Raw genomic sequence first — 26,938 nt, forward strand, 5'->3', positions numbered from 1 at the left:
AAATCCAATTTAAGCAGAAAGGGAAATGAAATAATTTTTTTGCATTGATCGAAGCATGAAGAATCCTGTCTATAGTGGTCATAGCTCTTATAGTGGTCACAACAGACAGGTTTGACTGTACATGTTTTCACGTCCTCAGTCTACATACACTCGTGATGCACATGCTTAATTCACCAAAGAATCCACAATTTACAATACAGTCTGTTTGGACTTATGCCAATTGCGAATGGACCCTCTCACTGTGTACAGTAAAACTCAACTCAAAATATACACACTGTACATTTGCTGTACAATTGTTAGACTGAGTCGTTATTTTTACTCGAGAGGAATTTCACTAGCCTTACTCTTGTTCAACTTCCAGGCTAACAGTTGTGACATTTTTACTGAGCAGTCACGAACATGTGAATGAACTATTTAAAGACTACACAACCGTGCGTTTATGGATGATGATGCACTTGATGTGATGTTTACTTGTCGCTGCATTCGTTGCAATGTTGAGATGCCAGCATCTTGCACGAGAAGTGGTGTAGCGCGTCGTGGGCCTCTGTGTGTGGAAAAAAAATATATTCAGTTACGATTAGAGTAAAGATTTGATTATTTGATTATAGACATTCAGGTACTGGATGAGACACAGTCACTTTCATCGTAGCATCGGCAATAACCGTACCGCCAACAAGGATCTTCCTCAACCTTCTCCGTCAGATAAACAAAACATTCGAATCCACAACTATATCATCCACAACTGTCCCCAAAAATGCCGTCATCGGCTTGTTGTCGTAATTCTATCGTACGACAAATGTAACCAGGTCCTAATCACCCACAAATCAGGTCCTATTAGACAAATTAAAATCTCTCCATACAACTGGATAAAATTACAGAGCTTGAATACTTCCGAACGTTTCGGGCGACATTGCATGGCCTGAAAGGTAAGCAAACTTAGAAAGACGAAACTCAGAGACCTCAACTTCATTTCCTGTGACCTTCGTGTCCTTAAGACGACACAGACGCCTGTATAGTTGTCCTAGGTTATACCAACAAGACCCTGGATCGGTCTATGTTACTTAGACCTTAGATGGTACTGTTCAGAAAATGGGAACCTTCCCAAGAAGGATGTGGCATAACGCGCGTTTCGGGGCATAACTATACACTATATATATAGTTCATAATCATGCACCAAAATACAAGCCGAATACAATCCTCACAGCTTTCAAAATAAACATTCACCGCCATGTTTTGGCTTAGTCATACGTCTGTCGTGTCTCCTAGCTCTATGCCTAGAAGTGGTCCTTTGGCTTTTTGCATTGAACAACGCCGTTAAAAATGCGTTATACAGCTTTTTCCCCTGTTTATTTGTTTATTCATTTCATTCATCTTAGATATAAACAAGGTCCCAACACTCATGTAGACTGATTTCCACGGGATCCCACCATAACGCAGGTAGTAAATAACAAATAATTACATAAATCAAAGTACAGGTGACATAGGTAGGAAAATCATAGATACATCATAACTTAGCATACAAATGGTGATTGGGGGCCATGTCTAAGGAATATACTGTAACTCATATCAAAATGAATAGTAAATAATGACATAAAATAATAGATTAGAAATCAACCAAGCAAACAAACACAAATCATACGTTAAGGCCTCAAATAAAAAAGACCTAGACGTACTGAACGACCCTTCCATCCGACCTGTTGCAGTTGTATAGCGTGAGTGCGTGAACTGGTGACCGTCTCATCACCTGACAGCTCTGTTATATCAACCTTGCCGTATATTGACTCTGTCAAATCTAGTTTAGCTTCTGTGCTCCGGCCGGTCGTCTCATAGCCGGTCCTGACCACAGTGCGTGCTCGGGTTTATTGATAACTCGGTTCAACCGAGGACGTGTCAATCGGAGTATTGGTCATGTCTGTCAGTAACAGACTAGTAAGCAGATAATGCCAGACAGTCAAACGACAAACGTCATATCATCATTTCTGTCAGCTCAGAAGAATGGTACAGGAGCCAAGGCTTTGATTTGATTTCCATACATATTTGGCAGCCAGAAGGTCATGTCATGTTTGAACAATTTCATATTGTCCCTCTGAAACCTTCTTGATTTCTTCCGAGGGTTTGCGATGATAAAGCAATATTGGGTTTACTGTGCTATTAGCTAAATTGACGGCTAGCCTACTACAATACAATACAATATAATTTCCAATGACAGTAATTGCAATAATTATAATGATAAATGAAGTCAACTGTTTTCCCATTCCGCGTTTTCAACAAAGATAGAAAATAAAAACATGTAAGCAATTCACAAAGTAATGAAAACCACAGAAGAGTAGCAAATATAGGAAAATTTCGCTTGTTTCAGAACAAGACGTTTTCCATTCGGTGTTTGCACCCACGTGACTATGACGTAATTATTGATCACCATGTTGGATGGTTAAACCTAGAGATTACTAGGTACATTTGAAGTAGTATATGTAATCACAGTCACGTAAGTAATATTGTGACACATTAACATGAAATTCTATAGGTCTGCCTCTTCTAGGTCTATCCAACCAACATGGTAGCTATGACGTCATGTGCTAACACCCTGTAGTGTTACACAGGCAACTATAGCACAGGGAAAGGTCACTGACCTTTGAGTTTTTGTTGCACAGCCAGCCGTGCTCTCCTCTCCTGGTCCAGCTCCTGACACAGCGTATCTGTGACGGAACGGCAAGACGTCAGTCAAATCTAACGGCATTTCATTCAAATGGACAATGAAGGAAAACAAAATACTATATTGGGGGGAGTGAACTTTTGTCAGAAACCAAGTCAGCAGACTAAATAAAGGGGAGGCTCTCAATTAATACAAAGCTGCCATGCAAGACATACCAGATTGCTAGTTAGTTGATTCGTTTTTGTTTGTTTGTTTGTTTACCTCGAATGAGACGGATCTGTTCCACCATCTCTTGTCTGTATGTCAGCTCGCGCTTGACCTGTTCTTGGAAAGTGTCTGTGGAAAACAGCAACAGAAACAAACGGTTATCAGTCAACCCCACAAATGATACGTGCTGCCTCAGTACACAACTAGCAGATATATAAACCAGAAATCTTCAAACAGACATATGAAAGTTAAATGAATATTAAAAAATAAAATTCTACTCCTGATTCAAAACGTATGAAAGTATATGTCACATGGGGCCAATTTCAGTCGTCTAAGATTACGTTCATTGTTATCAGATGTCCACAGTTTAGAGTTTTACATTATTCGGCCAGTTGCTAGTGTCATAATACAACACAATAGAACATAAATCGTTTGGCCAAACATAAAAAGATAGCACATTTTTACGACCAAACAATTGTTACAGGAAGGCCATCCATTTCTATCTACTTAGACCTGCCTATGCAAAGCAATGATCATTATCATTAATATTAACGTTAACGTTAGATTTTATTAAGTGAGATACCTTGTAAGATACGATATTCCTTCTCTATTCGCTGCCTTGCCTCCCTCTGTCTTGAAAGTTCTCTCTCAAGTTCCTCTGTTGGAGAAAATACAAGTATTCAAATATGCGAACAAGAAGAAATGTCTTAAAAAAGGGCAGTGCACGTGATCAAGAATCCTGGCACCACTCTAAAAGCGATAGAGGTGTCACCTACAAACTTTACTTCAATATACATGTTACATCATATGTAACTTGACATAGACTTATGGACACTTTTGTTACCTTTTGTCATAGTTGCCAACTGGCGTCGGATGTCTTCAAACTCATGATTGTCAGATTCGTCTGGAAATGAAAAAGAATAAACCTTGCCTGTGAAATTGTAAATACTAAACGTGTTGATTGTACATAGGACTTTATAAGACATACATTTGACAGTCCACATGTACCCTATCTTGCTGCCATCTGCGTTAGGTACAGAACACCATTTCTCCTCTTGCCTTAAATAAGTTCTTGTCATTGTTCACTCTCCCTATGAATAATGTAGATCCATATGTGTTTAGTTATTCAATAGATGATCCATCAGCAAAATGACATTCTTTCTTGCTTGCTTTTGACGCGTTAGCCGACCAGGTAAAGTCATTAAGACCCAAACGCTCCCCCTGACCTTGCACGGAATAGAACTATACACCTAAAGCTATGGCAAAATCAACGTCGACAAGGCTCTACGATACACTGTTTCGGCACAGGACAGTTTGTTTTCGTACATGACATATTTGTGGCTGCCTTGAAATATCATAGATTTGCTGAAGTGAACTCCAAATTCCTAGTTATGCAGTAGAAGAGGAAGGGCGACCGAGTTGGTATGGTGGCACTAGAATTTGGAACACGGAAGACACATGATATGAAGTACACATGTACTAGTACACATTGTCATCGCCTGTGTTCAAGGAACAGTATTTTTAGTACAACAAAATATTGCTTGAGTCTAGGAACACAAAGATGGTATAACACGAAACTTCCCAGACTTAACCGTCAAAGTGACAATGCTTATCAGACTTAGACTCAGTTTTCAGATCCCCTATCAACCATGACCCCGTTTCGAGACTCTGACAACGTGGGAAACGTCTGTAAGTCCATATGTAATTAGATAACAACGTCAACGCCACTCTTGGGTCTTCATTTCATCCTGTACGTGCAGAACTAGTCTACATCCTGATCTATTACATGAACGGAAGAGAGTTTTAAGTACCTGAGGGACTGGCGGATACAGTTGAGTTCCTGTCCAGAGTCACCCCGGCTGCACCGTCCGGCAGGGAGTCTTTTCTCCCGGAGTCCTTAGATTTGGGGCTGGCGCACAACAGTTGTCCCACCGAGTAGGGCAGACTGGACGCCTCTGGCTGCTTATTCTGTAGCAATACGCACACAAAACAAAATAAACCTGGTGTTGTAGATTATGGCTTTCTCTGTTGGGAAAAGAACGCGCATATGACAAATATTGCTCTTTGGAACTTGAGTTTTGTATGAAAGAACACAAGATACTCATGTGACTACATGTGACATTGTTGTACGATTTTCTTTTGTCGCAGGACCGTCGTTGAGAGTTTGACAGAACCTAGGTCGACAAGGATGTACGATTTTTTATCGTCTCCAGACAGTTGAATTTCGTACGACACATTTACGACTGTATCAAGAATGCTTAGGTCACTTTGCTGTCGCGAACCTATCGTGCGACGCAAGTCGCCACCCAGCCGCGTTGAAGGGAAGCACATTTCCAGGACACCTGTGTGTGTTTGTGATGATGAAGGTGAAAATGACGTGTGGTGTTGTCAATCTAATCTTCTTTGCCAGGGGTATTATCTCAGCTCTGTTCCTGACACACCGACGGTGTAAAATATCGCCCCGGATTAATTTCCCGGTTTTACCGCATGTAGTCAGTAAAGATACTGATCTCACGTGTTCAATAAAACATCACAGCGGGCATGAATCATTTATACCTCCCGGTTTGTATTTCATCCACCTTTCCTGAGTAAATAAAAACCGATCCGTCCATTAAAATTTATTGCCACTTGGTCTTCGCACGAGCCGTGGATTCAAACAACAGACGGGTCTGAATTAATAATGAACGTTCATCTGATGAGGAATGACAACCTTATCCATGATTAAGACTCTGGATAATAGCGTGTCTTAAGGCTGTCTTAGATACACACACGCAAGCCTCGCCAGGGCGAACACCTGTCAGGTTAGCCAGTACAGCCAACAGTTCTCCAAGACGGCTATGTTCATAACTTGAGAAGCTTTGAGATCCCAGATGTCTTACAATAGCCTCGAAAATACTTTAGCTTTCAGACATGATAATTTGTCGGGTATACGGTACTCAACTTAGGTATGATGATACATTAGAGCTTGTTACGAAATTAATATTTACCATCCAAAGTGTCATGTATAATTCAGACTCATCTCACAGTTAATAGAATTGGATAAAATAACGTTAAGTGACTGACGTGTTGAAATGAAATGATCATACCACGCTATACAGGTCTCTAAATACCCATGTGTGAAAGAATTGCATGTTTCGCAACAAGAACTGGACTTCGAGTGCGACATATGCATTGTGACGACCATACTTCTAAAGGCAAAGACAGTCACATTCATGTATGGCACGATTACGATATTTTCGTCGTTGGACTTTGAGCGGGGCTAAGACAAGGATCTTCGCGGACCTTTTCCATCACCAGAGAGCTGAATTTTGTACAACACTTCCTCAGTTACCCAAGGAATATCTTCAATTTATTAACCCATCGTACAACTAATGTGACTGTGACATTGTCAATGAGTGATTAATAGTGCCAGATGATATATTAAAAACTTTATTACTGTGATGTTGGTACTAAAAAGAAACGACAAGGAAAAAACATGAAAAAAATGGAGAGACGACAAGTTGATAAACAAGAATTATAGTAGAATATAAAATTTATGGATCAATCATTCAATTCCATTTATCGTTTAAACGTTCACGGTGCGTTTTCTGGCGCTCCTATCTCAGATGTATATCAAACCACAGTGTATAGCGTATCGCTTCTTTGTAATCTAAAGAACGCCGTGAAACTATGAGTAATTTTGAAAATACGATTCTAGGCTCGCCCTATCTGCTCATTTAAATCACCCACCGTTCAGATCATGACATGATAATATTTCATGATTGATGGACTAACGCATTTGCTATCAAGATGGATACAAAATGTATTCTAAAAGGGTAATAGGACGTCAACTCTGTGTGTTTAAATCTTCTTCAGGTCATAACTTGTAGATAATGTTCCTCTCGTTCCAAAATGCTGCGATCTGATTGGTAGAATGACACGTCTTGTTGATAATGTGGTTAACGTTACCAAGGTAACCCAGACACCCTCACAGTAACTTTCTTCATCATGATACCTTACGTTACTAAAATGCTTCATGTTTAGTTAATAGTCGAATGTCTAACACAATACTTGAAACACAAAGTTATAAAACAGCATAGTTTTCGTTATTAGATTGATCAGGTATATTTGAAGAAGTTTAATCCGAAAACTGGTATTCGGTTGTAAAATAACGTATCATTGCGGAATGTACACTTTCTTGGGCATGCATAAATATAGTCAGGCACTGTTTTATCAATAGAAATCTAGCAAATACCTGGGCGCTTGTTGGAGAGTCTCCCCTGGTCTCCTTTGTTTCCGTGCAGGTGGGCGGAGGTGTCTTGTGTGGAGGCGTCAGACCTGGGCCTTCTCTTGTCTCGGGTTGGTCTTCCGTGCCACCTTCGCTACTCGCTGAGGAGTTGGTCCCCGCGCTATGCGAGTTGAACTCGTTGTTGTCATTGTGCGAGCTTGTGGTAGCATCTTCCATCTGTTCCGACTCTGTAACAGCTGGCTCCAACGTGCTAGGGTCTGTCGCTTCCGTCTTATCCTCGGCGAAGCCATTGTCACCACAGGCCGGGGAGGGCGGCGTTCCCTCCGCGATGGTTTGACGACCACTCGGGTGGTCCTTGTCGCTGGCGTCGTCGCTCATACAGTCGTCCGTGACGTTGATGTCACTGAGATAGGACCGCGCGTCGCTGTCGACGTCGTAGCCGCTGCCGTTGTTGTTCTCAGCGGCCGCTTGAGCGGGGGGATATTCGTGTAGGTTGTGAGAGGTGCTGCCTGATGGTACGCAGTCACACGCCGAAGACTGAGTGGCTTTACAACTCTCACAACTGTGTTTGATAACAGGTCTGAAGGCCGAGGTGTGCTCGTGCTCTTGCTCTTGCTCCATCAGGGAGAGGAGTTTTCTTCCGTTTTCGCCTAGAGTAATTCTTGCTTGCGGAGCCGCGTCGTCTCTCTTTGCGTGGGAGTCGGGGCCTTCCTTTGCCAGACATTTCGAGCTGTCGGCGTCCGGTCGCCGGAGGTTCTTCAGGAGGTCGGTGGCAGCAAGCGGAGGGTCGATAAAACTGGACTTAGCCGCCAGCAGAGGGGGAGGTATCATGCCGTTGAACCAGGGGAGGTTCCACGGCTCGAACCCGTCTGTTTTAGGCCCCCACGCGTTCTTGACGTTCGCGGCGGACAGTCGACTGACGGTGGGGACCCCGGGCGTGAGGGAGGGGTGGGTGCCGACGGTGTGGGGAATGTTCATGTTGCTCGGCAGGGACTGGAGCTGTAGGCTGTAAGACCTGTTCGGTACCGGTACGACGGGGAACGACGGGACGGCAGGACTGGGGTGCGGGAGCTCTCCCATGTGGGACTCCTGCTCCAACCTGCGCTTCTTGGCGGCTTCTACGTTGTGCGGGGAATGGCTGGACGAAACCCTTTTCCTGTTGCCGCCGTTGAACATGGCCTTGACGTCCTCCCAGGCAAAGACCAGGTCCTCGGACGGCTTGTCCGCGGCCAGTTTCATGTGCCGTCGCCAGGAGTTAAAGTTGGCGGCGTCCGGGTGCTGATACTTGGACTCCGACATGCGGTGCGAGTGGAAGATGAACTTGTTCGGGGAGAAGAAGACGTTACAGTAGCCACACTTGACGCACTTGGCGCGGGAACTGTTGTAGCGGGAGGGGTAGAAGCTCCCCCGGCAGCCCCACGAACACTCGTGGTAGACGTCGAAGGCGAAGTTCTCCGGGAGTTTGGGCGGGCTGATGTCGCCCAGGAAGGACTTGCAGAGCCGGTCGGCCTCCCGCTTGGTGATCATGCCGCAGCGGCGGGAGGAGATGGGCATGGCCCCGGCCCGCCGCAGGATCTCCAGCTGCACAGGCGTGCACTGAACACAGGTGATGCCCAGGGCCACGCGGCGGTTGTGGATCTCGTTATAGCTGTAACCCTGTCAAGAAAGAAAAAATGACACCATTTTTACTGACAAGAATGCTCCTTCAAATCACACAGTAAAATTTCCCTTAACAAATATTCAATTTCAGTTTTCATCAAAAATTTTCTGTATATGGTACTTTTTAATTCTCATTGAAAGCTCTCCCAGTAACTTGAAATAGCAGGAAGGAAGAAGTCACTTTACACACCATTACCTTCAGTAGGGTGTTGGAGATCTGCGCCAGGCATAGCCTCTCTTTCCCGTCTATAACCAGCGCCACGATGGGTACACCGTACAACATCACACTCCGGACCTGTACAGGAGGGGGCAAAGGTTCTCATTTGTGTTTCAAACTACTGGTATAAAATACCCGACAAATCTGTCATTGAAATAGAGAAACACAGAACATTTCAAACCCAAAAGGGAGTGGAATTACAAAGTAAAATTGACGAGTTGTTTTCAGTAAAAAAAACGAGGAATGCTTGGTCCTGACCTGGTTGTTGGTATGTTGAGTCACCTGGACGGGCACCGTGTCGGTTTCGTCCTTCCTTTCGTCCGACTTGTCAGCTGGGATGATGGCATTCGGCCCGATGGTCGCGCCCGGGGGGTCCGGCGGGGGGTCCGAGGACGACGGGCGGGGGCTCGGGTCTCTCTCCTGGGGACTTCTCTGTTCGTTCTCCATCCTTGTGTCTCCTTATGGAGATCAATAACATAAAACTACGTTATACTTTTCACCTATGTCGACACCAGACGTGACCACCTACGGACTATGGTACAGGTACGTGACAAAATTACAGCGGACACCGTGATACAACTAAACACCTTTCTTCCGGAAACAAAATCTGCCCTTAATTCGGACGACAAGAGACGACAACAAAGGGACATCAGTTCAAAGTAAATCTCTAGTGCCCTGAAATAAAAACGCTAAGAAATGCCCTACACACTACCCTTCAAAAAGACGCGATAACACACATAAAAAGCTATTATAGAGGTTCACTTCTCGAGTTTCTAAGCCCAGGAAAAAGGCTGAATGGAGTGCGTAGTATACCGGCCTATAGGTACATCCCGTAGGTAGATTATACCGCTAACCGGCTATAATACAACCATTACAAATTTATTCAACACGTCCTTCCGCATGGACAATAGGGTTCAGGAAAAGGGCCTTGCAATAAATAAGCTCCACTGGACTTAACCAAAAACCATACAGGATATTGTCTGTCGCTTGTGTGTATGTGTTACAATGAATGCCTGCGGCAAAAGCACACAGACCATGATACCCCGGAGGAGGATTTTACGTTCCCACGCATAACGATACATTATAGATAGATAGGTGAAAATTGAAAAGGGGACACCGAACACATAGTCTCTTTAACTGAACCCTAGTACACTACTTGTGCAGGTATCACTGTATGTGAAACACCGTAGTTAGGGTTAAATATGGACCAAGCTAAGTACTGCATTAAGAAAGCTAATGATGCCACACGGTATTTAGAGAAAATAGATGACACTATCTCTTAGCACATCGCAAGGAGTGCGAAATAAGAAATGAAAATAGTATAACCGGAGACGTATATGCTCCTCATCCTTACACTATCCTCACCTTCAGACCGTTAGTTCCAGTGATATACCGGTGATTGACAGGAGCTAACTGACTATCCTGCTGTCAGCGCGCCGCCCTCTCCAGCTCTCCCGGTCCGTATAACATATGGCGAGCGCCGGCAATTATAAACCAGTCAAATTCGTTTAACCTCGATTTCGGATCCATTGGTCATCTCCTATTGGCCAGCAAATTAGCCCCCACCCAGTTATTGACATGTGTGTGTGCGCGGGGGATGACTAGGGCTAATTGTTGCCGAGGAAGATTTATTAATCATTGCTCCAGGCCTCTCTGTTCGCCTATTGTCTAAATCAACATCGGATGTCATGAGCAATTGACAAGGGGTGCTGTAGAGACGGGGTCACGCATATACATGGGCACTTATACATATATAGACCTCCGCATTCACTGGACTAGCCCATCTAGGTACACTACGAAGATAATATGATATATGCAAAATTCAATTTGCAATTTTCTTACGATGTTCGTACATTTTGAAAACGGCCGTATGAAGAATGATCTGCTTGCATTTCATTTTTCTCGCATAGATGACAATGAAGTAGTATCGGACTCTACAAAGGAATCGTAAACGTGTCGTACGACAAATTCTCAAGTCTACAAGAAGCGAAGAACTAGTAAAGCTAAAAGTGCGATGATTCGATCACATACGTCCTAATGAATCCCGTGTAGTGTAAATATTCGGTGTCCAACATTGGATACACAATGAGGATAATAAAGTGTTTAAAGAAGGGGCTAGAAGCTTGAGAACGCCTGGCTAACCCTCCGAGTTCTCAAAGGAGGATCGCCTGGCCAAGATACAGAGTAATGAAATCGTAACGAGATAGCGCCGCTAACAGGGAAATCTGCAGCGATAGCCCGTCTCTAATGTGAGAGACAAGTAGGGTTAAATACCCTGTTTAAACAGGTCGTAAAAATGCCAAACAACGTGCTATCGACGCCCAGTTAAGGCACGGTTACGACCGAAAAATTATCATACATTCTTTTATATGACGAGCAAATAGTTTGATAACAAGTAAAACCCTTCAACGTTTCCATGGGGCTGATTCAATATGGCTCGCGTTATGATGCTAGGGTTCACGACCCGTGGTTAATGTAATATCATTTCCACGACAAATTACATCTTTAATCTATTTATCGTAATTTATTTATGAGATGTTTGCATGGCAGGAAATGAAAACGGGGCCATGACACCTGGTATTCTACCGCCAGTCTACCCAATACTTGTGTCCGTAGTGAGGAATGTTTTGTCCATTGATCTTCAAAATAAAATTAGAAGACGTTTCGCCAAGTATTTTTAACGTCCACAAATCTTACTTTAATTGATGATCGATGTCGAACGAAATAGGTAACAATGAATATTATATAACCAATCCATCAGCAACTATTCACGTTATAGACTCCAATTCTTTGTTTGTATACCATTCTTTGACTCTTATTTACCTAAACGTTTGTTTTAAGTATTATCTTTTTCCGTGGTTAATAATATCAGTCGCATTTATCATTGTCAAAGATTCGTTCATCTTAAAGAATAGACAAACGGTGCGGCTTTTCCTTTTGATTAATAGCAACAATGTTAACTATGGTTAACAGTTCATGGTTAATGCATTCTATTTGTGTATATACTATAGCCATAGCTCATTGGTTTCACCGTTCTCTGGTGATGAGGAAAGTTTATGTATTGCTCAACCTGTGTCCTTGGCTGCGGACTGCTGTGCAATAAAGTCCTGTCAATCACTACAGATAGGACGAACAAAAAACGCGGCCACACATGTTGGACGATTTTTTTTGTCGTACGATGTTCAGCCAGGCGATGACACAACCGACAGTCGACAAGGATTTACGACTACCGGTTCCGCAAAGAAAACAGCTGTATGTTTTGCCCCCCACGACTGTCTCAAGATTCCCAAATTTGCTGCTGTAAGTCTGTCATACGATTGATGTGACTAAGACTATATATATAAGAGGAGGTACGGAATGATCCATTGGGTCTATGATGTATTTAGAACAATAAAGCGTATGTTTTGGAGCGAACATCCCCGATGTTGAGATATCAAAGCGATGACGGAAGAGGGTTTATAGTTTATAGCTTTATGTGCTTTCTTTGTTCCACTATTAGAAGGTTACACCGTATTTCTTGTGTGTTTGTGTATGATGTGACAGATAGAGAGATATAAAATTACACGTCGGGACGCTTGTCTCACGGAATGGTGTTTTGTTCGCGTCAAATCAAATAAACGCAGTCAGACGTGTGGTGATGTCGCGCGGCAAACATATGGCGTATGTACCCAATGATGAAACCTTGTAGTCCAAAGTGAAACTCAATACCGAGGCGCGAGGCAGCGGTAGCGGGGAAAAAGCCTAACGCCTGCCGGTCTATTGTGTCTGGGGTATTAACCCATGTCTAACAAAGCGGTTCGACAGGCCCCCGCCGGCCACTGTCGTGTGTGGCACGTGACCTTTTAGACTCCATCCCTCCCAACTCTAAACGAGATGGTTTTGTGTTCTTTCTTTTCCAAGAAAACTCCCCCGGGCATATATTAACTCCGGCGAACTTTAACCATTTAGTTGGGTGATCGCGGACAATGATATGGGCGTTTATTCCTTGCTCACCGCATTGTGAATAATTAATCTTTGAGCCTGTCCAGAGAATGAGGGTATTGTTGATCACCAGTACTCGGCCATATGTCGCCATGTAGAACATGGGATCTGTTACACACACCAGCAGTGGTCGTAAAGTATCTAAACGGTTATTCTACATTTTGGGACAGTTTGTGTGAAAAGGCTATCTTTAGATAGCCGTACTTGAAGTGTAAATACTAAGTGTTGGTTACTCATTGCAAACGTTATTTTGTCATTGTAGAAGATATAGTAGGTGTGGTAATTATAAAAAAAAATCTCAAAAAACTTTGTTCATGGTACGAAATTACTTAAAGATTAAATAACATTTTGTGCTATTAAACGGAAACATGGCGATTACTGAATTGGCAAGAAAATCTCTATCCTGCCTTTAATTACTATAATCCTCAATGGAACGCAGCTTGTCTTAAATCGAAAATCCAAAGTACAAGATTATCATATATGAGATTAAAATTTTGAGCTTCTGGGCTTGGTAACGTCAATATTTTCAACATTCATAGTTGCTATTTATAGTATATAGGGCAACTGACCTTAAAAAATGGAAAAGATATCATAACATATTCTTAGATATTCTTAGCAAAATGCCAAAAACAGCCATTATATTGTGAAGAATAATACAAAATGTATAAACGCAATGGAAGAACTTTTGCAATTAAAATGACGTTATAACCGGTTAGCTAGGGTTAGAAAGCCAGTGGTGCTGTGAACTGAATCTGCGCAACAGAACAATTTAGAGACCGAGCGGCCGTTTGGCGTCCTGGCGTACGCTGTCAGATACAACAGGAGATTAAACCGTTTTGGATCTTGCCGCCTTTTTCTATTCACCAAATAACATGTGCTGTAACAAAGACGAGCGTATGATATTAACTGTGGCTAACAGATGGGGCCACGGAGAGCCTTCTAAAGGCTTCAGTCATTAAGTAGACAACAAAAGAAGCTTCTGCAGACAGCCCGCGTGGGCCGATCAAGGGCAGCAGATTTTAATTGCAAGAAGACATGAAACAAACGTGATTTCCACCGGTTTCACCCCCATCTGCTCTTGCCTTTGATGGTGAATCTCGCCTAAGTTCTCCCGAATGCGATGTAAGTGGGAACCCCGAGCTGGTCTTGGCGCTGGATAGGCGAGAGGGTTTTCCTGCGAGGATGTGGGACTTTGATTTCAGGATGTAATAGAAGTAAAGTGATTTGTAACACGGCGTGTGGCATCTGCTCCGGGCTTTGAAGATATCTTTGCGCCCATCCCGACAAACGCAGAGAGCCGAGTTGTAGATCATTACCTTTAGAATTAAGTCCAGTCGTGAGGGCCGTATCTACACTACACGAAGCAACTTAATGCGTGCCTGTCTATATAGATACACTTAAAAAGAAAAAAAAAACAGGTAGTTTTTACTTTAAATAAAGCCGTTGAGTTGACCTAGAAAACTGCAGAAGTACTGAGCCCTCCGTAGTTGTATGTTCTAACAACTTGATCCCACGGCTCGAGGAAAGAGCACATGAAATTAAAGTACAGAAAAGTACAAGAGGATGGACGAAAACTCTTCTTGCACTTTTGAGAGAAATTCTGACGAACACTTGCTTCAGAGGTATACCGTCAGTACTCCAAACCTAGCGGTACTCCTGGCGTGAGTAACAAAGCACCAAAATTCATGATGACATTAGATAGTGAGTTACATCAGACCACACCCTATACGAACGTTAACTATGGTAAGCATCAGCAAGAGAAAGGGGATGGCGTCGACTAGAAAAAAAATTGAATTTTAAAATGAAACGGCAGCATCTGAAGATTGTCGTGTGCCATGAACGTCGGTATAATACAATAGTTGTTGTTTGGGAACAATCATTAATACCTTATTCACCTTACTCAATGGTTATATATTAATTGATATGGACTTGACATCATGCCTTTATACTGACAAAATACAAGTTCACTGAAGTTTTCCCGAAAGAACCGTGTCTTGCAGAGAGAGAAACCTAATGTAAAGATTTACAAAACCTAGGGAATATGATGCGTTGCATATATTGTTTTTGCCTTTCTCAAAATTACAATTTCAGAAGCTTGCAACAATAGATATAATGTATTTCGATACATTCTATATTGATTTACAGAAGAAAATAAAAGATATGGCAGGTAGAGAGTTTAGAGACTCGGTGATGAATGGTTGAGCGGTTACCATAATTATGATTTTCACGCCGTTTTGCCCGCGCCTAGGCTCGGTCCTGTGATGTACTCGAGCCGCCGTCCCAAATCCCCGGCCGATCCCGCCAGGATTGGGCCTTAATCGCCTTTATTGAGGGGTTCATTAAGAGGCACGGCGGCTCATCTCCCCCCGATATCTCACCGGCTGACAGCCGCGCCACGTCAGGCGTGCTCACTGCGCGGGGAGGAGCAGGAGATGTGTGTTCAGAATGACGGTATAATTTCTAAATTGTGTTGAAATGGCTGTAATTATACCCTGCGGTTTACACGGGAAGCGTGCGCGGCGCGTGCGGGCCAGCAGGCCGGCAACTCCCACCGGAGATCCGCGCACCAGAATTAATCATCAACGACTACATCCATTCACTTGACGCTCTAAAAACCGCTCATTTTAGGTAAAAATGTGGGACGCCTTAATAAGATATGCTTATTCCTATTTTTCATCGCGATGTTCAAATACTAAGGTCTGGTTGTATTAGGTATGAGTTAAAACCGAAGAATACCGAGAATGAACATTTTGGAAATCGTCTAAATCGGATTACAGTATTATACGCTTGCACTGTATTAAAAGGTTTGCGTCCTTGTAGGAGATATCTACAATAATGAAAGCCGGTTTTTAGATGTGAATTTGATGAACACGCGATACAGTATCATATCAATGCAAAAATCTATCTGGATAATAATAATGATAATACTACAACAATGGAACTGACAGACGTTCTCTTTTCGTATCCATTATCCTTTATCGTGTATGTATATTTGCAGATGTACATACACATGCCAGAGGCAATAGAAACGTTTTTCTATACAGAGTAGTTTGCGTTCCCATTTGTGGTTACTTACATGTCATTCGTGCGCCCTTTCCACTGTGTGTGTAAAGTGTAAGGATAATTCCTTGGGGGACACAGTTGTGACCGTCGTTAGTAGGGAACGGCAATTGAACTCAAATCGATTTCCCCTCCTTGATTAAAAAGTTCACTCCACCCGCCATATTGTGACTGACTATATACATACACAAACACTGTACGTACAGCGCACCACTGAAGTTGTACACATACAAACATGTATTCATGTATAAGTGGTGTGAACCGAAATTGGCCAAATATGATGAATAATTTGCCAAAGGCTTTAGCTGGCAAAAGCAATTAGAACCATGGTTTGTTAGAACTCAGCGACGAACGTACAGAATCCTGATTTTTCTACATTTTGTATACGTAAGACTATGACTGACGAACTCCTATAGTATCTGGCAAATTATTCACGTTATTACTATTCTAGTACTATTCCATCAATTGTTCACCTTATTTGGCCAGTTTGAAGCATTCTTCAAGCGGCCGAAGTTGTCTGGTACACGGACTAACAACGTGCCAGCCTGTCGTATTTATCGAGTACTTGTGACACACATACACATACAATAGTCGATCAGGAACGGAGGGTATTATCATAATCCCAATTTACACGCCCATATCCCCCATAACAAGGAGTGAATTGTTGCTCCCGTTTCCTTCCATCCATCATGAGTAAATGGCACGGGGAACAGTGATGTATGAATGACACATAGGTGTTACGCTTAAAACATCACTTCATTTTCATATTCCTAATTTTCCACGCCGATTTGTCCTTCTTTTCAACTCCTAGTAACTGTTGCTTGGTCATTAGCCGGAACCCCTGTTTAGTACCATCCCGCGGGAGAAATACACTTTGTTGCTGCGAGTCAAGGTTTTTCCTACGATTAGTAATGCCATCGTTGCTTCCAGCTGTTTAAGCAAAGAAGTTCTGATAGAATTAGAGCATAGATATAACCTTAACTGTCTGCTCATTGTTACAGTTTCCCAACAATCTATGCACCTTCGCTGCGATACGCTTGCCCCCTGTTAAAACCCGTGCGAATATTAACGGTTTGAAAGCTTCTCCGAATCCCCCAAACGACGAATGCTTTTAGCCGGGAAAACGGAAAGGAACGGCCGGGGGAATTGGAACCTTAATCAACAGACAGTGAAAAACGTATTAACGCTTCCATTAAAATTCCTGCTCTGTGTGGAAAGAGTTAAATGAGTGCTAATCGTTTTGAAAATGTGCATGAGGCATTAGCTAATGTGCGTGTGTACACGTTAATTGGACGACATATTGCGCAATAAACGACATTTGTTATCGAACTAGATGTATAATTAGAATCTTTGATGCGTTAGCTTAGAGCGTTATTTCAAAGGGTGGAATTCTAAGATTAGATCTAAGATATCATGCTCAGGTGCAACTCTGTACTGAAATAACATAAAGACAACATATTGCACTACTCGTCAAGAATCAACATTTGTGATTAAATTCTAATGAGAATCTTAAATCCGTTTGAGAATTATCATTAATGCCAGACACACACACAGACATACACACACAGACAAGTTAAACTTAAGAAAACTAATCTTCCAAGTAACATATAGAGAGAGATCATGTCCAACCCAACATTCATTTGAAACATTCACATAGTATATCGTTCTTTCACTAAGCCGGCAAAACAATTAAAAACGTAGCAATTCATCCGCAACACATCATAACAGGCAATTCGTGAAGTATCCCTTAAGTAAGACTGTGGTAGTTTTGTCTTGACTTGTCGTGTTGTAGTCTCATTTTGCATGGAAAATTTTATTCAATGGCGCTCGATGCTTGAAGAAACCAAAATCGGACATCATCTTAGAACGTGAATGACATGTTATAAATAGAATGATTTTAAAGCGTATGTTAGTTTTAACGGCAATTATCTTGTTGGAAGGCAAATATTGATAGCAACATTTTGCAGACACTTCGTTGAAGAAGATGAATAGTTGCAACTTGAAACAGGTCATGATATAACAAAAATAAGCCTCAGATATGATAGACGCAAATGAATAGCAGACAAATATTAAATAATTCCAATTTCATTTTCTGTCGGCTGCAATTACCAACCATTTAGGCATTGTGTACATAACTGTAGCGCTTTTGTCATTTTTTTTCTTTGTCTGTTTCTTGTAGAAAGAAAGGAAACGGGGAAGTAAGCAACTGTAGTTATCTTTTACAATATACTGGAGGTTTGGGCTATCTACGTTTAACACAGATCTAGATCTAGTATCAGAATCTTACAGATTTCCAGGCATATTCTGCAATATTAACAAATACATATACGTATGGTGCCTGAAATATACCGTTCAAATCTGTCGTGGTAACCCATGGTTTTGTTGTAACTCCCCTGGTACTGACAACACAGACTGGACATGGGTATGATAAGAGATAATACAAGGTATGGTATCTTCATATAACAGACAACTGGCAATAGATTCACAGGTATGCTTCTCTCACTACCGACATTTCATCTAAATACTTGACAAGTACGCTGCACTAGAAGGCTCGCCACTAGCTTGACATTGTTTAAACCCTATCGGAAAACGTGTAAACACACAAGACAACAACAGAAGCCTTTACGCCATGTGATGTGTAAAACACACTGAAAGATTATGAATTTTGTCATCGCAACGGTGTGTTTTCGTTCTAATACGACAGTGACAACGTGCCATATGGCCTAGGGTAGGCTGTAGAAAAATATGAGGGGGATGTGGGATCACTGACGTCGTTTATAACGGACAGGAATGTCCTAATATCCTGAATGACAGAGCGACATGAAGCACCTGTCCTGTCTCACATGACAGACACCTAATTTTGACCGTTATGTCCGTTATCGCTACCGATCTCTTTTGTAAGACGGCCTTAACACGTTGCTATATCTTGCTTTTCTTCACGAATTGTGTATAGTTTAGGATAAACAGTTTAGGATACCAGTACTGTTTTTCAGCATGATAAAGTTGCTGAAATATTTTCGCGAACAAATGTTTCAAATGTCAGGTCAAATGATACTTAATATATTAAGACAACAAATTGATAGTCACCAGTCAATGTTGTGTTTATTATATCTGGCATTACGCAAGAAAAATCATTTAGTTGTTGCCAAAATAGCATTTTATTCTACATTCACACACGCACATATGTACAGTTTACCAAGAATTCTGAGAAGGCACTATATTGAAAAGTCAAGAGTACGTATATTGTGCGAGACAGGCTTTGCGCAACCGAAAAGCCTCACCCGTCCACAACATCAATATCAAACCGGTCTGATGATATAGCAATGATCTTGACAATTCGTCACAGAGAAATACCGTAGGCTTAGGACGCACATTTTCACTATCGAGCGTATGATGATGTATGATATAGAAAAAGAACATTTTAGATTCCCATCAAGCGACCATTAATGCACACATTTTAAAGTGGTGATGGTGTGTACAACAATAGCCTAACCCTGCAATTACTAGCAATAAACGTGGACAAGTCCCAGAGGTCCAGACTTCCCTTCCTGGTAGCGCGCGCTGGGCGCGGGGAATTGATCTATAATCGGTTGCTGATGAAAAGGCGGATGAAAGGATAATTTGACGTCCATGCAATTATACTTCCTGGCTCGTGTGGTATAAAAATATAAAAAAATACAAAAGGATTTTTTGTTGTAAATATAGATCTGTATTCATCCTATGTTGCACACGTTTTTGTTCGCAACAATCGAATGTTTGAACAAAATGTAACACAAATAACCGCCACGTTATTTGTTTTAGCGAATTTCAACCAGACTATCATGAAGTCCTTGTCAATTACAGCTAATTCCGGTCGTAAAATAGTCCACGTATCCTGTTCTTGAAATACATCTTAGGAAAGTACTGATCTAAATTTAATTTGATATATGCCTTGTTTGTATTTTTAGCTATATAAAACTACACCTCAAGCCCAAATACAATAAGCGACCATGTTGATCAAAATTTGGGGTACTGTCAACTTCCGAAAGAATGTTATCGTCCTAAGTATAAATACGGAATTGTAAATTGTTGCTACATGTATATAAGGAAAAACGTGGTAACATTCGGATGTTGTGGGTAACTAAACAAGATTCGTATCGCCTAGCTTAACATACAAACAAGATACGACCGACATTACTCACCCTAGAGCGTATATATACTGTCCCAAGCTAGAAACATCGCCGTGTACGTGTGAACACAGCCGCGGCTGTATATACTTCACCCCGGCCCCGGCTTACTACAACTGACAACGGACATCTGGCTAGTCCTGGTACAAGGGAAGAACTAAGCTGAGAATCCTGCTCTTATCAACAAAACGACACTCCGACGGTCCCAGCGGTTGGCACGAGATACACTGGATTTGCTGTCTTCTTGTTTGTCTAAGCTCAAGTGAATGTTGGCTTAAAGTACCACAGCGTAACAACAAGGAAATACATGGGTTACGATATGCAGACGCTCGGTTTAGATCCCTACGTTCCCGCTTACCTTCGGTTATACGCCGCAGCTTGTCCCGTACGTACCAAGATTTCTCGTCGGGCCGAGGCGCTTCCTAACCCCGAGCGTTGATGAGAGGCCGTACGCTGAACACGCCTGTAGCGGTCTGCTTGTGTGGACAGGCGCGTATGGTTGATTGTGTTTAATTGGTTGTGTGCTGCCCTTATGATAATGATGATGGGAGTATAAAGGCCGTCATTGGCGCCATGTGTGCATCCTCTCCCTGTTGATACGGACACTCCAGAGATCACCACTCATCTCAGATCCACGGCAGATAGATAGAGCACGTTTCGCAAACTCTGGAGCCGGCAGACGTGCACAGATCTGGACTCTATGCCGTTTTCACGTCAGTTTAACAGGAACAACCATTTCAATACAATGTATACGGGCTTTAATTTTAAAGCACGTCTTACACATAATAATCTAGTGGAAAAATGATACATAAAAGTTTATTAACGTTATCATTGAGAATTAAAACGGGCTATGGTATCTCTGGGCCCACCGGTAGCGGTACAGGTAAGGTACAAAGCGGCATGTCCACCCATGGGAGAACACCTGGTGCGGAAATACGCCACGAATCGACAGAAGAAATAAAGCTTCGCGACCATCAAAGTGACGTCTGCATTCAAAGTAGCTCATCACATATTAATTTGATGTATATATTATAAATTTGATCCATCTGTAGCGCGATGGTCGTTTGTATGTGACCGGCCCGGGTCCGTCTGTGTGTCAGGTATATAAATGTCTATAAATGTTTCTATCATCTGGACATTTTAAACTTGACTTTAAACAGTGATTTTTAGGTCAATCAACTGTTTTCTATGCATAAAATTTCAATAAAGACGGCTTTTGTCATCTGTTATTCCTATTTAGAACATGAACGTTTTCGAAGGAAAATACAATACTGTCTCTCTACCTCTACTTCAAAACGTTAAAATTTTTGTCCACAGACGACAAAACAAGATACAAGATGTCTGTAGTGCATTAAACTGTTTCTAGTTGAAGTGGTGCGTCTAAACAATTCTCTATTAAAAGCCAGGTGTCGCCTTTCCTGCCTAACTCTGCGACCTCGCGGTACTAAGCGCTCATTACTGCCTAACAAAAGTGCCTAACTCACGTGGCATAACCTACAACCACACAGTGACCACACTGTTTGTCAAAAGATACATGATTGGAAATCAAACACTCTGGTGAACTGCCTATTTCTATCGTTGCAACATGGCCTTATATAGGGGTGTTTGGATGTGACGTCACAGCCGCCATGTTGGTTGGTTAAACCTGGAAGAGTCTTACCCAAAATACGTGTTAAGTGTGCTTACGTCATCACTACGTGACTTCAATTACATTTGCGAATTCAGATTTTCCAGGTGTGAACATACAGCATGGATGACAAATACTTACGTCATAGTCACGTGAGAGCAAACGCCAGAAGGGGAGGAAAAGCGGCGCGGCGAAGTAAGCGAAGCGGGAGGTTATTCTTTAGCTTTGGCCAGAACTTATAGAGCCATATACTACATTTTTGTCCTGGAAGAATAAATTCAGTTCTTTTTTTAACGTTAAGCACCATCTTTATTCGTGGTCCACACTGTATTGTTGTTGTTGGAATTTGAATAAAAATAAAGTCAAACCCACCACCGCCACCATGAAACCTCGAAACCCAATCCAACAGGTGAGGGATGGAGACGGAAAAGTTTCACTTATGTTTCTACCGAACACTTTTCCAGTTCTCTCAACAGAGTCGGCGGACGGTATCAACTTCCTGCCACATTTGACCAATCGCTGACGTCCATGATTGGTCACCTCAACTAGACTACCTGAACTCTGAGTAAGAATGCAGTATAGGACAGTCGAAAATTCATCTCGCTACCCTCTGTTTTTGTTGGAACCAGAATTATTTAGCTTCGAAAAAAAATTTACAAGTCACGAAGCAAGACATTTGAGAACGTTCGAAGGCCTACCAAGTGTACATGTATAACCAAAGCAAGCAAGTTTGTGCCTCCTTCATTCCAAAAGACGTGGAAGTACAATAGCTAATGGCAAGTCTAGCATCTCTTCATGAGAAACAAAACGCAGTATTCTCACATCTGTATGATTTATCACACCGAATGAGACCCAATCTTCATCCATCAGACCAAACCGTTCGGCCCAGACAGGTCCATGAATAAAATCTTACACCGGAAAATCGCTGTAGCCTTTTTTGATTTGCTTATAAATTGATTTTGAAGTGCTCCATAATTGTCCCGTTGGATGGGATAAGAAGAAAGAAGGGCAGTGATATTACTGTCTGGGTTCGGGTTTTGATTGTTGTATCATTTCCTTGTAAATGTGGTCTTTTGAAAAGCCATTAGAACCGCCCACCTCTCTACTAGATAGATAGCCGAGTCTTAAATGTGTTGCGCGGTTCCCGAGGGCTGGTTCCAACTTCCAGGGAACTTGCTGATTTCGTGCGTCTGTTCTACCTTAAATGCCAATCATTTATCACCAAATTTCGCTCATAATTAGATCAAATGAATCAAATTCAATTGGTGGAAGGCGGTGGAACGATGCGCGCCACATGTACGTTATGACTGGGTATCTGTCACTGTTGAGATAACTAGATTACCGCCTTTCTGTTTTAATCATCACCTTCATGTCCCGTTAAGATTTCCGTTGATGATTGCGTACGCGTATTGCAGTAAAAGTTAATTGGCCACCGGTTTGATCTATCACAAAGCCTTTTAAATTTGAATCTATGGTGAACATGTCCTGTCGCGTCTGCAAAGAAATGTTTACAACAACATTGGGGCCACTAGCTAGTATGGCCTATCATCGACGGGTTAGGGTCTGGTGTCGCATTGGTCGTACAACAGGTTTGCGACGACAGCAAATTGAGGGTATTCCTGAGACAGTCAGAAATGTGCCCTACGGCTGTTTTGTCAAGAAGAAAGTTGTAACAGATCATTGTGTCACACGTTTCTGTCATAAAAGTTTCGCAAGTCCAACGAAAGAAAAAATGTGACGAATGTGACCGCACATTTATATAATAGTGTGCTACAAAACACCAACGAATGATGGGGCTTGGAATGCGTAGAACTAACAATGTTATACACGGTTGTCATTGTTAGTCAGCTCGCTACAACCATACATATACTACAGCGACAGTCGTTTGTCACAACTGTCAACGAACAAAGCAAGAATATTATAATATAATCACATACACACACTTTTACCACAAAACCTGACCAGACTCGCCGTAGACAATTGCCAGAATGATATCTCCAACCTAAATACTTAAATTACCAATAATCACAAATACAATGTCTTTCACCCTTATTATTAATCAATATGAGAGAAGAACTGCCTTAAAAATTTAATTCGCAAATGTATAACATTGTCAATGCGCATGCCTTAGTAACATCACCATTATAATTTCATTGTAACATTTGCCATTGTAAAAGTTGTATTTTCTTTATTCTTGCTATCATGATATTTACCACGCATGCAAGTTACTATTATGAGTGACTCGTGCAGAATTCCTGGCGGTCAACTCGAGAAAGAAAGATGGATGTTTTTTATTTTATTTTAGACGCTGATGCTGGGTCTCAGATAAATAAACATCACAAATATTCTTCGACATGGGGGAAAACATTCCTGGCCAACGATATTTCAATTCGTAATGGAAGACTCGTTTATGTTGCTTGAAGTCTAACATTCTATCGCCATATTCCCATTTTGCGGTGCTGTAGAGTAGAAGTTGAATTGTGTCCCCTCATTTCTACCACCCCATCAATTCTATCGCACCTCTGACCCCGCCGCAGCAAACCATAACTGTCCGGAGGACAGGGGGTCAAGCGTACGCCGCTCTCATGAAGTGAATGCTTTTGACCCAGACATGTTCGCGCCATGCTAGCTTGACTCCCGCCAATTACCCGCTCAGATTTCCCGCCTGCCTGTCACTTAGCTTGTAGCCAGCCTCTCCAAAACCGTTCCAGCTTCGTGTCTGACGGACAATTATCCGGAAAACCGACCGTTTTTACACTTGAACTACCAGAGTAAAACTTTGGGGGGTAATGCCGTCATGTTATCAGCACCGCGGTACAGCTATAGCGAGGGGAGAAAACACATGCACAGGATGATGATGGCTTTAACGAATTTCTAACATTTGCGTCGCGCTTTGAATACTTATCTAAATGAGCTGTGTGTGGGCAGTGCCTTTTATTGCTCCATTTGTCACACGTTGCTGCCTAGCTAGCGCGTTCAGACTGATTTTAAGATTCCTTGAGCCACACGAGGCATCGCATTGTAGCTTTAGGTTAGGCATGGCAGCTCTATATATCATCAGGTTATATACTGAAACTCTATCATATTTTAAAGATACTTCCAACAAACACCGAGAAAAATGAAAGACATTTCGCCGGCGCCCTTAAACGCTTTACACTAAGAATAGCAAGTCATGAAAATTGACAACAAATACGATATTTGAATCAATGGAGCCCATTGAAACACGTGAAGACCAGGTCATCAGATTGTGGTACTATACCAGAAAGTTAACTGGTACAATAACTATTGAAATGCTTGAAGTTATTGATGAAGACTCCATTTTCCCTCCATATAAATATCACTGGGTGGATCACTTAACTTGTGTTTTGCGTAATACGGGCGAATGTGAAAGTTATATACGGCTATTATTTCAAATTTAGAAAATAAGTAACTGACTTTATGAACTAGGCCTGGTCTGAAAGCCATTGATAAAGTGTATCATAGCTACAGTCAAGGCTATGCTAACTCAGACTGCTCATCCTAATGGCAGAACAATGCAAGGCAATTGCCTTCTCCAGCTTCAACAGAGAAGCCTTCACATTCATACACATATACATAACCGTTTCCATATTCTGAGCTGGGCCCCAGCGATAAATAACTGTAACAAGGTGGCGCTTGTAGGGTAAAGTAAAGCAATTGTGGTCAGACCATTATGTACAGGAAATGGCGCGGCGTTACAACCCATTACCTGATGGGCGCATCATCCTTTGTCTTAATAGCTAGACACTGATGGCCCTCTACATCAACGTTAATGGACGGATTATGTTGTCCCCATCTAAGGCTTTAATGCCATGATTTTTCATCTAACCCAAACGACGCAGTTGAGAGAACGACCGGGCTATCAAACAAACAAGACCGTGGCACACCGACCGTGGGCGGATTTAATCGTTGGTGTGTGAGACGCCATTAAAAACATCGGAGTGACGTGTTTCGGTTGGGGGTGATTGAAAGACGTAAAAGACACAAGAATGATTTGACGATTACTTCTATTTACCATTTTATGAGCAAACTACATTGCCACGATGCTAGATAATGTGGCATAATTGTAACAGAAAGTGTCGGTACACGAGGAAAGGACAATATATTAAAGACCACCTAGAGCAGTAGATCTCGTCAGATGTACCATATCTGTTGAGATATTATGATTCCGTTATGTTGTTTCGTCGGATTTCTAGGAATGTCTAATTATCAGTAAAATAATTACAGAAATAATGCTAACATTGCGCGCTTGATAAACAGACGTGCATAAGTTGCGTTCATGACGAGTACTATGAACAAGTACAAGTACTATAAACAAGAACTAGATAGAAATATTAGCGGTTGCTAATATAGACAGGTTCGCGTTGTAGTGTAAGCTAAATCGGCTAAGATTGCACAACAGACGTGGCCCATGACCTTCGACCTTTTGGGGGTCATGCAGGCGTCAACAGCGCCCTCCCCACGCCTCGCCCGTCCGTTTTCGTGGGCAAATTTCTGCTTTTTTTTAGAGGTTTCGGGACCTAAAAACTCACACCAGGGGTAGAAATAAGCCACATACGTTATTTTCATGGTAAACATCGCTAAAATGGACCAGCTATATCACACCGAACGGCTTGTTACACTCAATCTTTGCACATTTGATTGGGTTGCAGGAGTTGTTTAAAGTTGAACACACCACAGCTTCAAGGCCACATACTCGCCGCACATACTCCTGTTTACCTGAGGGAGTATCGGTGTATGTAGCGCCACAAGCTGTGTCCTTGAGAGTGCTCAGACTGCCAACTTTGGCCTGAGGTTATGGCGAAGGGAAATGAGGTCACGGAGAACAGAACAGATTCGGTGGCACTGCATTTTCCCTGTTTAGACGGGAATACGAAGAGATACAGAAAATGTGCTGTGTCTCAGCCCTTTCAATGCAGGATGATTTGTTTGAAAAATCTCCGAGAGAGGATAACTAAACAACCATTTGACGGGTCGTCGTGATTTTTTGTATGTAGGTAGCTTAAGTGATGCTTGACACAATTAAACTACAATTATGCAAATCAGGATCTAACTTTCATAATTAATGTGGACATTCTATAAATCTGCTTTATTCCATATTAGGGCTATGAAACACTTGTGA

The 26,938-nt window shown here is 42.1% G+C and overlaps 1 protein-coding gene across 1 annotated transcript; it reads right to left on the bottom strand.

Moving 5' to 3' along the window:
- Window positions 1–231: 231 nt before the first annotated feature.
- LOC109467018 (SKI family transcriptional corepressor 1 homolog-B-like) lies at window positions 232–20,697 on the bottom strand. Its single transcript, XM_019764913.1, has 10 exons — window positions 20,530–20,697; window positions 9,223–9,422; window positions 8,944–9,042; window positions 7,095–8,744; window positions 4,672–4,828; window positions 3,705–3,764; window positions 3,444–3,518; window positions 2,915–2,989; window positions 2,631–2,696; window positions 232–544 (listed from the first exon to the last, which is right to left on the bottom strand). Exons 2-10 carry the CDS (start codon window positions 9,409–9,411, stop codon window positions 468–470), a joined length of 2,448 nt encoding a protein of 815 aa, XP_019620472.1. The 5' UTR covers window positions 9,412–9,422; window positions 20,530–20,697; the 3' UTR covers window positions 232–467.
- Between the last annotated feature and the right edge of the window lie 6,241 nt (window positions 20,698–26,938).

The sequence above is a fragment of the Branchiostoma belcheri genome, unplaced genomic scaffold, assembly GCF_001625305.1.
Source record: "Branchiostoma belcheri isolate BF01 breed outbred unplaced genomic scaffold, Haploidv18h27 scaffold173, whole genome shotgun sequence".
NCBI lineage: Eukaryota > Metazoa > Chordata > Leptocardii > Amphioxiformes > Branchiostomatidae > Branchiostoma > Branchiostoma belcheri.

Bases quoted from the DNA above. Each gene is read 5' to 3' on its own strand.
- LOC109467018 (XM_019764913.1), bottom strand. From the start codon at position 9,411: ATGGAGAACGAACAGAGAAGTCCCCAGGAGAGAGACCCGAGCCCCCGC. The intron at 9,043-9,222 runs GTCAGGACCAAG...CCTCCTGTACAG, and splicing joins CTCAACATACCAACAACCAG to GTCCGGAGTGTGATGTTGTA. The intron at 8,745-8,943 runs GTAATGGTGTGT...CTTTCTTGACAG, and splicing joins TCTCCAACACCCTACTGAAG to GGTTACAGCTATAACGAGAT.